The sequence below is a fragment of the Archocentrus centrarchus genome, chromosome 2, assembly GCF_007364275.1.
Source record: "Archocentrus centrarchus isolate MPI-CPG fArcCen1 chromosome 2, fArcCen1, whole genome shotgun sequence".
Taxonomy (NCBI): domain Eukaryota; kingdom Metazoa; phylum Chordata; class Actinopteri; order Cichliformes; family Cichlidae; genus Archocentrus; species Archocentrus centrarchus.
The window spans coordinates 15786504-15803325 of record NC_044347.1 but is presented as its reverse complement, the minus strand read 5'-3'; the positions used below and the strand labels follow the sequence as shown (position 1 = coordinate 15803325).

The 16822-nt window shown below is 40.8% G+C and overlaps 2 protein-coding genes across 3 annotated transcripts in view; both read right to left on the bottom strand.

Annotated features, from left to right (window-relative positions):
• Nucleotides 1-194: 194 nt before the first annotated feature.
• LOC115797194 (gap junction gamma-1 protein-like) lies at nucleotides 195-8395 on the bottom strand. Of its 2 annotated transcripts, none has more exons than XM_030753709.1 (5): nucleotides 8231-8395; nucleotides 4089-4360; nucleotides 3742-3967; nucleotides 2897-3637; nucleotides 195-1652 (listed from the first exon to the last, which is right to left on the bottom strand). In XM_030753709.1, exons 2-5 carry the CDS (start codon nucleotides 4326-4328, stop codon nucleotides 1639-1641), a joined length of 1221 nt encoding a protein of 406 aa, XP_030609569.1. In that variant the 5' UTR covers nucleotides 4329-4360; nucleotides 8231-8395; the 3' UTR covers nucleotides 195-1638. The 2 variants fall into 2 exon arrangements, with proteins under 2 accessions (XP_030609569.1, XP_030609577.1); XM_030753717.1 differs by having other exon boundaries at nucleotides 2957-3637.
• Nucleotides 8396-14815: 6420 nt separating this feature from the next.
• The window catches only part of stk11ip (serine/threonine kinase 11 interacting protein), a 32349-nt gene continuing 30342 nt past the window's right edge, over nucleotides 14816-16822 (bottom strand). Inside the window, 2 exon segments of the mRNA XM_030753749.1 lie at nucleotides 14816-15996; nucleotides 15998-16093. Coding sequence (XP_030609609.1) covers nucleotides 15952-15996; nucleotides 15998-16093 — 141 coding nt within the window. The 3' untranslated portion in view covers nucleotides 14816-15951.

Here is a 16822-nt window from a genome sequence, read left to right as displayed (position 1 = left end):
TGCAATTCAATACATTTTCATGTTAAGTGAGGATAAATAAACCAGTTTGTTAATCTACATTATCGAGAAACACACCGAGACTGAGGTTTAAACAAAGTCAACTCCAGACAGCAGCAAACCATTTCAAATATATTTATTTACTCTGAAGACAAAATAATCTCTACAGTTACAATAACTACAAAACTTGCAAAAGAAAAAAAAAAAAAAAAAAAAAAAAGGAGTACCATACTCAAAATTGAATGTCGTACCTTGCAATAAGTAGCAAAACTGAAAGTGAGATGATTATAAGACTACAGCAACAAACAGCTCTTTGGCGATCCGCAATTCCTGTCCTCCGGCCACAGATTATAAAACCGACTATGAAAAGTTTCAACTGTATGAATGCTGAAAGCTACTGAACACAGACAAAAAAAAAAAAAAAATGCTTATGGTGAGTTTGAAGATTACATGTTTACATGGCACCGGGCTGTGCGTCAGCGAGCTGTCATCCTTTCTTCAGCTGTTTTTTTTTTTTTTCCTTCCCCAGGATGCACAAAGGCATGCGTGTTTCAGCACGGAGGAGAAAGAGGGTGCATGTCAAGGATGGAAAATATGTCTCACTAAAGAAGAATGTAAATTTCTAAAGACAAGGGTGGAATTACATGTTTGACAGTGCCCCAGAAGACAGATGTTTCCAGCTGGTTAGCATAAAAACCACAAAAAGTGAATTTATTTTCCAACTTTCTGCGATGACGAACATTAAATATTTTTTAGGAACACAATTTAGTAAAGGATTAACGTTGAAATGCTAAGGTGGTATACACTGTGACAACACCGCCTTCTTTGAGCTTTGCTCAAATCAGTAAATAATGGCCGGCAAAATAAAATGATTGTACAAAGATGATTGTTGGAAATGTGTGGAACAGTTCCTCTTGATTAAGAATTCAAGCATTTCCCAGGTACATATTTTTTGAACAATTAGGGTAAATAGAATAAAAAAAATCTGTCAAACATTTCATGAAACAGAATGACTTCTAGTTAATACACCAATAATCCAACATTTAAATTAAACATGACTCATCGAGCACAGGTTAAGCCTCACCTACTGCAAAAACAAACAGCTTCTGCACACGCTCAAGATTAGCACATAACCCGAGGTCATGTTTAAGATGTTCAGAGGCCAACAAGCCTCAACAAAAGTGAGACAAACATTCAGGAACATGTAATAATAAAATTAAAAAAGCTTCTTGTGAGGGAAAAAAAAAAAAAAAAAAAGGGAAAAGTACACTCAGCTAAGGCTTACAATAATCCTTGCGTGGTCTTAAATGGACACACGGCAACAAAAAACAGTTGATGACAGAGGGGAGGTTTAGCCAAAGGCACAGTCAAAGTTTGGATGTAGGTCGGCAAGCTTTCAAGTTTAGAGTCGTGGAAATTAACCATTTGTCACAACACAGCTCGGTCAGCATTTCTTTGTTTTCAGCTGACCCCTAATACTGAAAGGCACATTTCTCTCATCCCCACACACAAACACGCACGCACACTCGCACACACACTTTGGTCTCCCTCAGTGGTCTGACTGCATTCCCATATGTGCTTCCCCCATGTGTTTAAGGCCAGTAGGAATGAAAGGACAGACGTTTGAGGCAGGAAGCATGCTCAGGCATGTATCCCTAGAAGAGGAAGAGACCAAAAAAGAAGATTATTAAGTATGCATGTTCACTTAAAACTGATTTTTCCTGATGTTTTTAGGTCAAACCTAAAATAGAGAACCACAAAAAGAAAAAAAAAAAAATACTGTAAATGTAGTCATGCTCAAAACTAACAATTTTGATAATCAGCAGGAAATTACACAGAAAGATCCATTATCTTCTGGTTTCCATGTGTCAATTAAGATTTGCATTATCCTTGAATTTTAGAGTGCTGATTAGACAAAATAATTTCAAGCAACATTACTTCTCTCAACCAATCAGCAAGCTTTAAAAAAAAACAAAACACTGAAGCGTTAACGGTACAGCTGCAGTTTTGCCAATGGCCACTTGAGGCTTACTCAAAAAGCACATCAACCACAGAGTGCCAAGTTAAAATGCCAAACTTTAGAACAGAAACATTTACAGGCTAGTACAAAAAAAAAAAAACAGTTTTAGCATCTATAGCCAACTCCCTGATTAAGCTGCATTATAGCTTGTAGCTATGCACCATCAGGAACTCTGGCGGAAGAAGACACTTGTAGCTGGTAGCCATTTAGTTTGAGTTCTTGATGCCTTTTAGGACATTTAACACAAACAACTAGTAAATAATGACTTGCAGCACAGTTAACTGTACTCACAACCTGTTAAAGAAGTCTGTGCCTCAGTTTGGCACGTTAAAGTCTACTATTTTATCTGTATGTCACCTAAAAGGTATCTACGCCTGGGCAATGCGCCCATGAATTCCTTGTGTAGCTTTCCAACCAAGCTTGCTAGCATTAGCTAACACCTTAACACTCCAGCATCTTGTCCAAATATGGTCACTTCGTTCTTAAGAAAAACAAGATGGCAGCAGCCATAAAGCTAAAGTTGAAGCTTCAAAATGCAAACCCACAAACCAATGGGTGAGGTCACTGTGGCAACATCTTTCACAGAGTCTGTGATTTTAACTGATTAATCACATCGTACAGGCCTAAATTATTTATAGAAAAAGAGTATTTTTATATTCTGGCAATACTTCTCTTCCAAATATTTTCTCCATGGTTTAGAGCTGCAACTAATTTTCTTCAATTTTTAACAGTCCAAAAACCCAAATGATATTAATTTGCAGTTATACAAAACAGAAAAGTGGCAAACCCTTACTTTTGAGAAACCTGAACCATATTTAGCTGAAAGTTTGGCCTTTTATATAAATAAATGCTTTGGTTTTGATTAAGGCTGAACCCTACCTCCTGGTTCATCTGTGTCAAATTCAGTGTGTTGATTGGAGGCTGAAGTGTCTTCTTTACCTTTCTCGCTTGCCTCTCCTTGCTTTTCCTGGGCAAGATTGAGGCGGTTCTGCTCTGCAGCTGTCTGTGCAGCTGTGTTCACCTCTGGGCTGCTGCTGCGTGAAGGGCTTCCTTCATCTGCCTGGTAGGCGAGGTCCAGGTGCTGCTGGGCCAACCTCAGGTGCCTTCTCAACCGCTCGAGCTCCCTGGACGAGGGGCCCTCATCCCCAAAACTCTCTCGCCCAGAATCACCCATTGGCAAGTCCCTCAGCTCTCCTTTCAGCTTCTCCTTTTTCATGGTGGCATGGTATCCTGGTGGGGCTGTAGGCATGGAGCGCGAGGAAGGTGGACGGGAGGTGCGGGAGTTAAGGGTGGCCCGCCTACGGAAGGTGTCACGGATGCCGCCAATACCCAGATGGATGATTTCGAGAAGGGTGAGGAGTAGGCAGAGAAAGGACACGACGTACATCACAAGTAAGAAGATCGTCTTCTCCGTGGGCCGGGACACGAAGCAGTCCACCGTGTGTGGGCACGGTGAGCGAGTGCAGACGTAGGACGGTATCACCTCAAAGCCGTAGAGAATATACTGGCCAAAAAGGAAGGCGACCTCAAAAGCAGAGCGCCACAGCAGTTGGCACACGTAGACTTTCATCAGGCCGTCGCGCAAGATCCGCCGGCGACCATCATGCTTTTTTTCTGAGCCTTGAAAACAGAAACATTAGAAGCCGACTCAGCATCAAGTTGGGGGTAAAACCTATTTGACAGAACTTTAATGGTGTTTTGTGACAGACATACTGATACCCTACTTGTTTCTGCTTTGTCTGGCTTTTCTGGTTCAATCTCTTCAGCAATCATTGGGTCATCTTCTCCATTGTCCTCTACCTCTTCGTAGTCCCGTGCGGCCCCACGTTTGATGATGGGCATCCTCTTCTTCCGCTTTTGGCCTGGCCGGAACTCCGTCTCTTCCATGCGGGCAATTTTGTGCATGGCAAATCCCAGGTACATGATGGTGGGGGTGGTGATCATGATCACCTGGACATAAGCACGTCGACACCATTATTCACAGAAACACACTGTTAAAGACTGCGAGTCTTTTTAATACATCTTTACATTTGAAAAAAAACAAAAAAACAAAAAACAGGTTCGAGCTCACCTGGAAGATCCAGAATCTGACATGTGAGAGCGGCGCAAATGCATCGTAGCACACGTTCTCACAACCGGGCTGCTGCGTGTTGCAGACAAATTTGCTCTGTTCATCGTAGTAGATGGTTTCACCGCCGACGGCTGTCAGCACGATGCGGAAGATGATGAGCACCGTCAGCCAGACCTTCCCCACGAAGGTGGAGTGGTTGGATATCTCATCCAGCAGGCGGGTTAGGAAGCTCCAACTCATGGTGCCAAGGTGATCGGAGTATTAAATCAGCTCTGGGTTCAAACACAAATGACAAGACAGACAACTGATGGGAAAACTGTATTTAAATCTATGAATACAAAGCAAACAATAACACACAGCCTATGAATTTGTGGTGTTTTATGCGCATCTTTTCCTTATTTTAGGATCAGAGCACAATAAAAAGCAGCCTTTGTGGACAGAATCATACAGCAGATGTTTATTATTAAATATGAAACAATTAGCTGAATAATTATGGGTCTATCCACAGAAATGTAATCAAACTATTACAGTAATAGTTTATTTTTCTTAAATGGCTGGAAAATATAATCACAGTTTCTAGCTGCTCAAATATCAGTGCAGTTTGTTTTCCGAGACCTTTATGACAGTACACACAGTTGGTGTTTATATAATTTGGTTTGACAAAATACTACATTTGGAGATGTTAGATTTCAGGGAAAACAAAACGAGAGTATAAATGCCTTGTTGAGTGCTCTCAGCAGATTTGTTTAGTGCGCTTAGTGTGATGAAGAGCTGAAGGACTTTAAACAGTAAGCATCCTTATTAAAGCACCTCTGCATGTACTGAAAATAAACATTTGTTTCTGGCTCTTATTCAATTGAATTAAATATTTAAGAATTACTTAAATACTCAGACTTAAAGTTTCCAGAAGAATCAAACCATCAGCATTTGCAAACACAGGTATTCCAGATAAACCTACCACAAAGCCACAAAAAAACAAAAAAACAAAAGCCACACATTTGGTGTTAAGTCACCTCTCAGACATGCAGGTATTTAAACTTTAGTAAACATGAATCAGTCCTGTTGGTCAGAGTGCACTGGTTCATTTTGGTGATCCCACATTCTTAACATCTCAGTGCTTAATCAAAATCAAAGTGGCAACTGGCACACTGCAGCTCACTGTGAGGAGACCTGCTGTGGCTCCAGGCTACAGGAATTAAAGCAGAGACTAGATCTAGGAATTTGCTGTCCCAAAGCCAGGAGCTATTCTCAAATATTCAAACAGCAGCACGAGTCTTACAGCAGTGGCTGAATTCACTGAAACGTGTTTTACTGGCTTTAGCAACCAGCTGGAAACAAGATTTTTTGCCTTGATGTGGTAGTTTAATAAAAAAAATAAAAAGATTTAAATGCCAACATAACTTTATTTCCAAACACATTTCATTGAAACCAACACAAACAGAGGGGGCCAAGGAAAGCGGGGAAAAAAAAAAAAAAAAAAAAAAAGATGTTAGGACTCCATGTACCACTCACTTTTACAATTCCGCTTTTAGACCACAGGGTGTAGCAAAGAAAATAACCAGCATTTCATGACTCATTGCAACAGCATCAGGCTTTAGCCATTACAGGCATCTGCAGGCTTGTCTCCTCAGATTAGTGTTCGACACTCAGGCCCTCACTCGCCATTGTTAATCATCCATTCCTTTGTGAAATCCTTCTTTGCAACCCTGGCACCTTCTGACGATGAAAAATGGTTAGTGTGACTTGCCTGAGCCTGACCGGTGTAATGGGGGGAAAAAATAAATAAATAAATTTAAAAAAAGCCCTCATGAGACTGGGCCACACCAAAGCTATGAAAACTTACAGACTATAAAAATTACAGGCCTTGAAAACATCCCCTCAGTTTTCCAAGTGCATTGAATAGTGTCATTGAATCCATAATTCAATTTAAAAAAAAAAAAGTTACCATCTTCATCTACCAAAGCAGGAACATGATACCAAAAAGTGCCCCAGTACGCCTGGTAAATGTATGCTTTGGTTTGCCAAAAACAGAAATTTTTCCCTGGGAGAAAAAGAAAAAAAAAAAAAAAAAAGTAATAGAAACAAGTCCAGTTGTACAGCGACATCTGTTTTACCCCTACTACACAATTACAACACCCACCTTTAGATGGCACATTACCCCAGAGGTCGCGCAGCTGAAACAAAAGGCTGCTACTGAAATTTAAAAGCCCTTTTGGCAGTCACAGAGGCAGACTTATCCCTTTAAACTTCAGCCCCAGGCAGCACTGCGTTCAGTTTCCTCCACTGAAGCTGTTTCTGTGTTGGGATAATTAGCCCCGAGGGTGTTCTGAGGACACGACCTGATGTGCAGAATACTGCGTACAGACCAAAAGCATCTTTTGAGCAATGAAAGGCATGAGCGGGGTAACCAATAATGGACATCTAATATCAGTATAATTAGGGGGTGGGGGTGGGGGTTGATGGGCTCAGCTGCCCATCAACCCCCACCCCACACAAGAAGCCAAATGCTGAGATCTGAATTTGACGTCAACATGAACTCCAGCTATCAGTTTCTAAACAAACTTATCAGGTCACCTGAGAGCAACTGGAAACGCAGATTTATCAAACGTGTGACCTTGTTGCCAACATAGTTTACGGAGGCGCTGCAGTCACGCCGGGTTATTTTCTTTATATTCACGTGCCAAAATTATTCAGCAAATTTGAAAAACCATGAACTCCCCAACCACCACCACCCCCCCACCTCCATCTTTAACATGCTTTGCGTGCTCTTACACCATTTCCTAGCAGCCCTCCCCAAAAAAGAAAAATAAGCTACAGAAAATAAATGTGCACGGTTCACTTGGTGTTTGGTGAGTGAAAAAAGAAAAAAAAAAATTGGGTAATTTTGTGCCACAGGCTCAGAATAGTTTGTTTCCAGCTGTTGTTCACTTTGCACAGGAGCACTACTGCTCCAAAGGGGAGTTCAGCTCCTGCTTGGTTTCCATGAAAAGCTTCTAGAGTGCAGGGCAAGCAGCAAAACGCACAAAATTTACTAATCTGAGGGGCTTTACAGCACCCCTTGTTAACACACGGTTTATCTGCAGGGGAGGGCAGTTTAAGACACCAAGGAAACCAAACAAGTGGATATATATTTGACAAACTTGAATCCGGCTCATGTAAATTCAAGCTTTTTCTGCAAACTCCCTGCTGACTGAAGACAGCTCTTAAACAGTAGCTTATTTGCTCATGTGGTCTAAACCCAGATTTACTGGCTTTTCTGCTTCAGGAGTCACTCTGCTCCAGGAGGAGTTGGAGTGGGATTTGAGGGCGGGCGGGGGACTGCAGAGTTTTTTGGGCAAAGGATCTGGACAAAGCAAAGGCGAGTTAACATTCCTGCTTAACCAAAAGCAGAAAGCTTGGATTTTAGGGTTCAGGGAGCAGACAGAGGGCACATGCAATCTCAATGCAGTCTGAGCAGCAGGAGAATCCAGCATCTACAAATGCCAATCACATCTCTTCCTCTGGTGTCAGCGATACAGTTTGACTTGGTGAAAAATCGACTCGACACAAGACTGATTTCAGTTTGTGTAGCTGGGAGGAAGTTTAAAAGCTCCTCGGTGGATCTGTTGAAGGCTACGAACACGCTTTGCTGACTCAGACTGAATTGTTTTGGAAATTGTGGCATTCCCGGAGGAAAACTAAGTTCTGCCAAGCTTCAGTGGGGAAACAAAAATCTGGTGACTTAGAAGATGAAGCCATCAGTTCAGAGTGAGACATTACTTTTTAAAGTTAAAACGGCTGTTAGTAGAAGAATTACGCATTAAAAACAATGGGGAAAAAAACATTTTCGTAAACTATATAACGTCGGGACATTTTGAGCTGCATGTGTTAAAAGTTTCCCCCTTGGGCTTGAAGCTGACGAAATTAGGACCACTCACACTCCGGCACGCACAGCTTCAAAACTCGCCACGCGGACCTACTCGGTATATTTAGACTAAACCCTGCTCGTAAAAAAATAAACTTTCAGGTGTCTCCCCACTCCAAAAAACCAAAACAAACAAACCAAAAAAAAACAAAAAAAAAACCCTCAAGTCAGCCACAGCTAAGTTGCAAAAGCAAACTAAACTCTACTAACAAACTTTTTCCCGAAACCAAGTACTCACCTTCTGCGCGTCCGTGCGCGTCTTCTCTCCTCGCGCTTAATTGCTTCACCAGGTTTTTCTAATTAGCGCGCGCGCTCTCACGCCGGGCGTCTGCGTCTGCGTCGGAGGCAGCTTTCACTATGAACCCATTCAGCCCGCGTTGACCCCATGTGTTGGGGTCCCGAACGAAAGGACAAAAGAAAGAGAGGTTTGCGACTCCTGCAGGCTCCTGCTTCCCTCCTCCTCCTGCACCACCTCCACGTAACTCGGCCCCATTCAAGAAGAGGAGGCCCCTCATCTGAAACCTGAGAACCGCGACTACCGTTCTGCCCTCACGGTTAAGAACTAGGGGAATCCTATAGATTTTACAATATAATGATGCTAAAAACCGCAGTCTCTACAGGCAGACGCAAGAAGTATTTCACAGCAGTGAAGGCACTAGGTATGGAGGTCAAAAACTGACAAAAATAATGGATTAAAAATAGTAATATAAACATGAATTCGTTTATAAATTGTGTCTCTAATTATTTATTCATTTTTAAATAAAGTTTTATATCGATTTATTTTTATATATTTTGAATATTTTTTAAAACAAATTAAAAAATAAAAAAGTGTACTTTTCTTTCCTTTTTTGTACAGCGATTGTCAAAAATATAGAATAAAAAGGTGTGGTCATTGTAATCTGATCATTCCAATCTTTATGAATCTTTATAAAGGTGTACCTAATTATCTGGCACATATTTAAAAGGAGACTCGTGCAAGACAGATTAGAGCAGGTCAGGACTGGGCCAGAGATATCCTCCAAAAATCCTGGATCCAGCCCTTCCCTTAACACATGTTGATAGCGTCTCTCATCAGGCCCTCATTTCCTGATAAGTGCCTGTATCTTTAAAGCTTCACATTCGGTTCGAAGATCATTATCTGAAGTTCCTAAACTCCGTCTGAGATGACATCACTTTGAGGGACCTTCAAAGCTTGCCTGGAGTCACGGAAGATTAGACAACTGTTACTGATTTTTGCTGTTTAAAATTATGGAAGGTCCCTTTAAGTAAGTCCAAAGACACACCATTTGAGATGTTTCTTTAGTTAGAAGCAGTTTATCTGTTTATATTCTTTTTTTTTTGTTTCTGTTTTTTTTTTTTTTTAATGCGTGAAAAGGACGCTGAGTGCAACAACACCATAATGTAACCATTTGCCTTTTTTTGCTGAGGACCCCGCATTATCCTCTGGACCACAGTTTGGCCTGACAGAGCACTGCGTGACTGCAGCTTTTACACGAGGAGGCCCACCATCCAAGAATTTAGTTGACTCGAGCATTCGGCAAAACAACAGATTTCTTTCTGTCATGCACAGTGCAGCTGTAGTGCTCCTGATTTACCAGAGGACCTGAAATGTTTGGAGGAGCCTGTGGCAAGTCAAGTCCAGCCAGATGTCTCAGCTATGGCTGCATCCCAGCTTCCTTTCATACTAACTATTCTCCCTGCTTTCATCTGCTGCTCAAATATGGTGTTGGGGAGGCATGAACTCATTCGTCTGCACCTTTTTATCCTTTTATAACGAATATAACAAAAAATAAATAAATAAATATGACAACACAAGCACACAAAATGGCACTGGTGTTAGCCAGTTTCGGACCAAATCATCACGGAGGGGTGGCAATGTTTTTGTTGGGGCTCAAAATTCCTACCTGCACCCCTGCAGAGAATATATTAACAGCTTTATTAAGGGGAGGACTCACTAATAAAGAGCACTTTTAATTTTAGCCCACCTGTGTAGTTGTGGCAGCGTTTGAGTATCCACCTAGATGCTCGATGCCTCCCAAAATATAAACCTTTCTGACATAAATTCAAAGCATGCAATCATTATGACTCATGGGTTAGTCAAGGCTGACTTTCTGGGATCATTAATTTCACCACATTGTAAGCCAAAAAACAAAGGCTTCGGTATTTCCTCACAAGAAGATGGAGGAGGCTCGAATCCTCAGGAAGAAAACGAACTGTAAAGGAGTTTACAGAGAAACAGAACAGAAAACAGTTACCACATGGAGAAAGATAATAAAAATGTGAAATGCATGGCTTATTATGGGAATGCAAGTGTGAGCAAAATGCTCCCAGATGCCATATCAGAACCATAAAGTGGAATTAATGATGTACAGTATACCTCACCATAAATGTTTTATGCGACTCTCTGCTTTCATGTAGGCTATTTTTTCTTTAATAACCCATTTAGAAGCTGCTTCAGAACTAGAAAACCCATTACTATAATCAAACTAACAACACCTTCTCAGTAAACGCTTGCATGTTATAGCAGTACACTTCTTGAATGCAAATCAAACGCTAACATTGTTAGTGCTAACTTACACTGTACTGCCAAAGGTATTTGCTCATCTGCCTTCACAGATGTACGAACCTGAGTGACCTCCCATTCTTAATCCATAGGGTTTAATATGATGTCGGCCCACCCTTTGCAGCTATAACAGCTTCAGCTCTTCTGGGAAGGCTTTCCACAAGGTTTAGGAGTGTTTATGGGAATCTTTGACCATTCTTCCAGAAGTGCATTTGTGAGGTCAGACACTGATGTTGGAAGAAGGGCCTGGCTCACAGTCTCCGCTCTAATTCATCTCAAAGGTGTTCTGTCAGGTTGAGGTCAGGACTCTGAGCAGGCCAGTCAAGTTCTTCCACCCCAAACTCACTCATCCATGTCTTTATGGACCCACTTTGTGCGCTGGTGTGCAGCCATGTTGGAACAGGAAGGGGCCATCCCCAAACTGTCCCCACAATGTTAGGAGCATCAAATTGTCTTAGTATGCTGAAGCATTAAGAGTTTCTTTCACTGGAACTAAGGGACCGAGCCCAACTGAAAATACACTTGGCACAATGCAGTCAGACAAAGACAGTTCTGGCAACCACCAAACCCAGATTCAGCCATCGGATTGCCAGATGGAGAAGCGTGATTGGTCACTGCAGAAAAAAATGTCTCCACTGCTCTAGAATCCAGTGGTAGTGTGCTTTACTCCATTGTATCCAACACTTTGCATCAAACTTGGCTGCAGCTGCTCGGCCATGGAAACCCATTCCATGAAGCTCTTTACCCACTGTTACTGAGCTAATCTGAAGGTCACATGAAGGTTGGAGGACTGTAGTGATTGACTCTCCAGAAAGTTGGCGACCTCTGTGCACTATGCTCCTCAGCATCTGCAGACCTTGCTCTGTGATTTTACGTGGCCTATCACTTTACAGCTGAATTGTTGTCATTCCCAATCGCTTCCACTTTGTTATAATACCACTAACAGTTGACTGTGGAATATTTAGTAGTGAGGAAATTTCATGACTGGACTTGTTGGACCAGTGGCATCCTATCAGGGTACCACACTGGAATTCACTGAGCTCCTGAGAGCGACCCATTCTTTCAGAAATGTTTGTAGAAGCAGTCTGCATGCCTAGGTGCTTGATTTTATACACATATGGCCACTGAAGTGACTGGAACACCTGAAATCACTGATTTGGATGAGTGAGTGAATACTTTTGGCAGTATAGTGTATATGTGTTATATGAAATCCTAAAATTCCTGCAACCCACGAGTTTATAATGACCTTTAGTCCCTTTGGTTTAATTTGCAGACATTAAAAGAGCTGTAATATTTCAGCAGAAGTTCTACATTTTAGCTGGAACACATTTAAACTTTTTAAGCTGCAAGCATCTCTGCTGGTATGCAGGTTCTGCAACTGCACCTGAAATAAAAAGTAAATAAAAGGAATCAGCCACGAAATATGTTGCTGTTTATTGTGTGAATCAGACTTATGGGAGGGGCGTTAAACCACACTGCCTGAAGACCTGGGCATTTTGTGCGTGAATCCACTGCTCTTCTTTGGTTTGGCGATTGGGGGGGTTTCTCAGCCACGTGGCTGCAATTAAAGTTTGTCCAGATCTTCAACAAGCATGTGCACAACACATGGAAAACACTAATGGCTAAAAAAGGAAAAAATATATTTGCACAGGGAAACTGGTTGACATATCTTTCACAAAGTTGAGCCTGGACCACTGGCAATTCTAAAATCTGCTCGAACCCAGGGCAGAAATTCACAGGAGGCCCCTCCAACCAGAGTTCATCCTCATTATGTTATAAATTATAAAACAAATAAATCCTTCCATCCATTCTCTTCCGCTTATTCTTTCCAGAGTAATAAGATCAATTTAAGCTTTCTTCTTTGAGTGAACTGAAACAGTAAAAAAAGAAAAATATATGTAACAAGGTCTCTTAAAAGTGCAGTGCACGTGCAGTATAATGAATTATAAGTGCAATCCTGAACTCATAGTTTCCATTATCAGCATCTGGAGGGGGGGCCTTATTCTCTTCTTTTGCTGCAAGTGCTAGAAACGATTCTGAGGAATGATAATAAATTCAATTCAGCTTTATTTATATAGCACCAAATATTAACAATATTAATCTTTATATTGTACGGTTAAGACACAATACTACAATAATACTGAGAAAAAAATGACAACAATGAGACAACCCCCTATGTGCAAGCACATGGAAACAGTGTGATGGAAAAACTCCCTTTTAACAGGAAGAAACCTCTGGCAGAACCCGGCTCAGGGAGGGGCAGCCATCTGCCCGGTTGGGGGTGAGGTGAGGGAGACAGGACAAAAGACACACTGAGGAAGAGAGCCAGAGATTAATAATAACTTATGATTAAACACACAGTGATGTTTAAACACAGAGAGTGAAAAGAGGTGCGTGAAGAAGAAACACTCAGTGCATCATGGGAACCTCCCAGCAGCCTAGGCCTATTGCAGCATAACTGAGGGAGGGTTCAGGGTCACCTGATTCAGCCCTAACTATAAACTTGATCAAAAAGGAAAGTTTTAAGCCTAATCTTAAAATAGAGAGGGTGTCTGTCTCCTGAATCCAAACTGGGAGCTGATTCCACAGAAGAGGGGCCTGAAAGCTGAAGGCTCTGCCTCCCATTCTACTCTTAAGTATCCGAGGAACCACAAGGAAGCCAGCAGTGCTCTATTGGGATGCTCTATTCAAGTAATCCTTTCTTAAAGACTATAAGGTCTTTAAGATAGGATGGGGCCTCATTATTCAAGCTCTTGTATGTGAGGAGAAAAGTTTAAATTCTATTCTAGATTTAACAGGGAGCCAATGAAGAGAAGCCAATATGGGAGAAATCTGCTCTCTCTTTCTAGTCCCTGTCAGTACTCTAGCTGCAGCATTTTGGATCAGCTGAAGGCTTTTCAGGGAGCTTTTAGGACAGCCTGATAATAATGAATTACAATAGTCCAGCCTGGAAGTAATAAATCCATGAATTAGCTTTTCAGCATCACACTGAGAAAGGATGTTTCTAATTTTAGAAAGATTGCGCAAATGCAAGAAGGCAGATCTACATATGTGTTTAATATGTGCATTGAAGGACAAATCCTGGTCAAAAATGACTTCAAGATTTCTCACAGTGTTACTGGAGGCCAAAGTAATGCCATCCAGAGTAAGTATCTGGTTAGACACATGTTTCTAAGATTTTTAGGGCCGTGTACAATAACTTCAGTTTTATCTGAATTTAGAAGCAGGAAATTAGAGGTCATCCAGGCCTTTAATGTCTTTAAGACATTCTTGCAATTTAATTAATTGATTTGTGTCATCTGGCTTTATGGATAGATAAAGCTGGGTAGCATCTGCATAACAATGAAAATGTATGCAATGTTTTCTAATAATACTGCCTAAGGGAAGCATGTATAATTTAAACAGAACTGGTCCTAGTACAGAACCCTGTGGAACTTCATAATTAACCTTGGTGTGTGAAGACAGCTCTGCATTTACATGAACAAATTGGAGTCTATTAGAGAGATATGATTCAAACCACTGCAGCGCAGTACCTCTAATACCTATGGCATGCTCTAATCTCTGTAATAAGATATGGTCAACAGTATTGAACACTGCACTGAGGTCTAACAGCACAGAAATGAGTCCATTTATAACCTTAATTAATGCTGTTTCTGTACCGTGAGTACTGTAAAGTGATATAGTATAAGACACTTAAAATAATGGCTCTCACTGTGGTTCACTGGAGATCCAAAGCCTTGGAAATGGCTTTGTAACCCTTTCCACAATGATAGATGACTGTTTATCAGCTTTTCTCAAGTTTCTTTACATCGTGGAATGATAAGATGCCTTTTGGGATCTTTTAGCCTACCTCAGTTGTCAGACAGGTTCTACTCAAGTGATTTCTTGATTCAGCAGGTCTGGCAATAATCAGGCCTGGGTGAGGCTAGTGAAATTGATCTCAGCTTTCCAAAAATGTGGTTAATCACGGTTAATTCATGATTTAACAAGAGGGGCAATTACTTTTTTCAGATAGTGCCAGGTAGGACTGGAAAGCTTTTTTCCCCCTAATAAATTAAATCATCATTAAAAAAAAAAGGGCCTTTTCTATTTACAGAGGTTATCTTTGTCTAATATAAAAATTTGTTTGATAATCCGAAGCATTTAAGTGTGACAAATATGCAAAAAAAAAAAAAAACCCTAAGAAATCAGGAAAGGGGGGCAAATACTTTTTCTAGCACTCTATGTATGCACTACTCCAAAAAACACACAAAACAGCCGTATACACATCACTTTTATAGTCAAGTATATGAATCATAGGCATCACATTTATATAAAAATAAGACAAGTCTTCTGCATGAGCCTGTTTTGAAGAAAAAAAAAAAACCCCAACCAAAAACACACAAAGAAATGATGACATTAGTGGATCTAAATTAACTGCTGAGTCCAATATGACCTTTTCTCTAACTGTACACGCTGATACGTACGCTTTCCCATCACAGTGGTTACACATGCACACAGCTGTAGAAGTTCGGTCTTACATTTTTAACCGACATATAAACTAAATAAACAAGGATTCAGTTGAGATAATGTTTATCCATCACCCTTACTGAATGATGACAGTGCCTGATGTCAGAACAGATTTCCCCCTCCCCTTCATACATGCTCTGAAAACAAACAAATCAACCAAACCCAAATTACAAATGAACAAAATAAACATCTTTTCCCAAACGTTTAAACATGTGAAGTGCTACCGTTCAGGGAACGCCTGACACATCATGTGACCTTAATTGGGTGAAAACTGTGTGCAAATTCTTTGATGGCAACATCTTGAACCTTGGCCTTTCAGAGGTTCCCCCAGCCTCGTGTTGACCGCGTGATGCAAATCACCCTAAGATGGTGAGAAAGGACAAAGGGGGTTGACATATTCCAGGCTCAGCTCCTTGCATTACTCCCCTACAAAATCCTAAGAGAGAACATTTTTTCCCCACTAACTTAATGCTTGTAACTCCAAACCCCGCAAATCTGCTCCATATTAACTCGATGATACAGACGATCAAAGAACAGCATGAGATGCATTAAGGTGCATTTCATTAGGACAACACAGCATCAACAAAAAGAAACAAGGCACTCTCCATTTCAGCTGTAGAAAAGTTCGGTGGGATGGTATCTGCAGGAAAAATTATGCAACCAGGGCTTTTACAGGCTTGTGTGCCACATGAATGAGTGCAATCATTTCCAAGTTGGCTTAAAGCAACAAGCGTAATGGGACCAGACTGAGTGCAGACTGCATAGAGAGAAAACAAAGACACACTCGATCGTGCTCACCAAACTTCACCCAGCACCATACAACTTAACAAAAAACACAGGAACGCACACACGGAGTCTATAACATTTCTTTTTTGTGCCATCCTCTATTATGCTGCTCCGTCTTGCAGACTTGTGTGCAGTTTTACTCCGAAACATGGCCTCCCACTGTGCTCTGACCCAGGCCAGCAGACCCTGGAGGAGCTCGCTGCTCTCTGAGCGCACACACCACGTCTTCTCCTGTTTCACAGTCTGCAGGAAACACACGAGAAAGTATGAAAATTAAAGCACTTAATCACATGTGAGCTTAACTTGGCAGGACCACAATCTTAACAGGCTGCTGCACAAAGAGGAGGAGAACAGCAGCAGCAGTTTGTTATCAGATCTGATGTTGTCAAAGTAACAATGATTATAAACAGAACAATATTTTAGCATTTTAGTCAATAATGAACAGCACTGTACTTAAATCATCAGTACATATGCTGTTGACAGCAATAAACATCAAGCAGAATGAGATCATATCTTTCAGTGAAATTCCTGCTTGTAATATGGCTGTGGTGAAGTAGTGGGATGGATGATATCTGATAAGTCTTATACAGCTGACTGAACTGTGTAAAAGCTCTATTTTTATGCTTTTCCACCATTATGTTCATAGGACCTGTCTCCACATCCTTATACTTTATATTATATATATATATATATATATATAAATTAAAAAATTATTTTGGGCACGATATATGTATTGTGAAAATCTGTCATTGTGACAGCTCTGGTTTAAACAAGGAGTATTCAAATTGTGTGACGGAGTGAACACAATTAACAGTTAAACAGAGACTGATGAATACTTGTTTTTACAAGTTGTTTTTTTTTTTTTTTTTTAACCACTATAGTCAAATAAAAGTTTAAATTTTCCATCTTAATATTTAATGGCCCTAGATACGTACAGAACAGAGCGAGACATTTTAAACAAATGTGACACTG

Coding starts and splice junctions, on each gene's coding strand:
- LOC115797194 (XM_030753709.1), bottom strand. CDS start 4,328: ATGAGTTGGAGCTTCCTAACCCGCCTGCTGGATGAGATATCCAACCAC. Junction 3,968..4,088: donor TCAGATTCTGGATCTTCCAG/GTGAGCTCGAAC, acceptor GCTTATGTCCAG/GTGATCATGATCACCACCCC. Junction 3,638..3,741: donor GCCAGACAAAGCAGAAACAA/GTAGGGTATCAG, acceptor TCTGTTTTCAAG/GCTCAGAAAAAAAGCATGAT.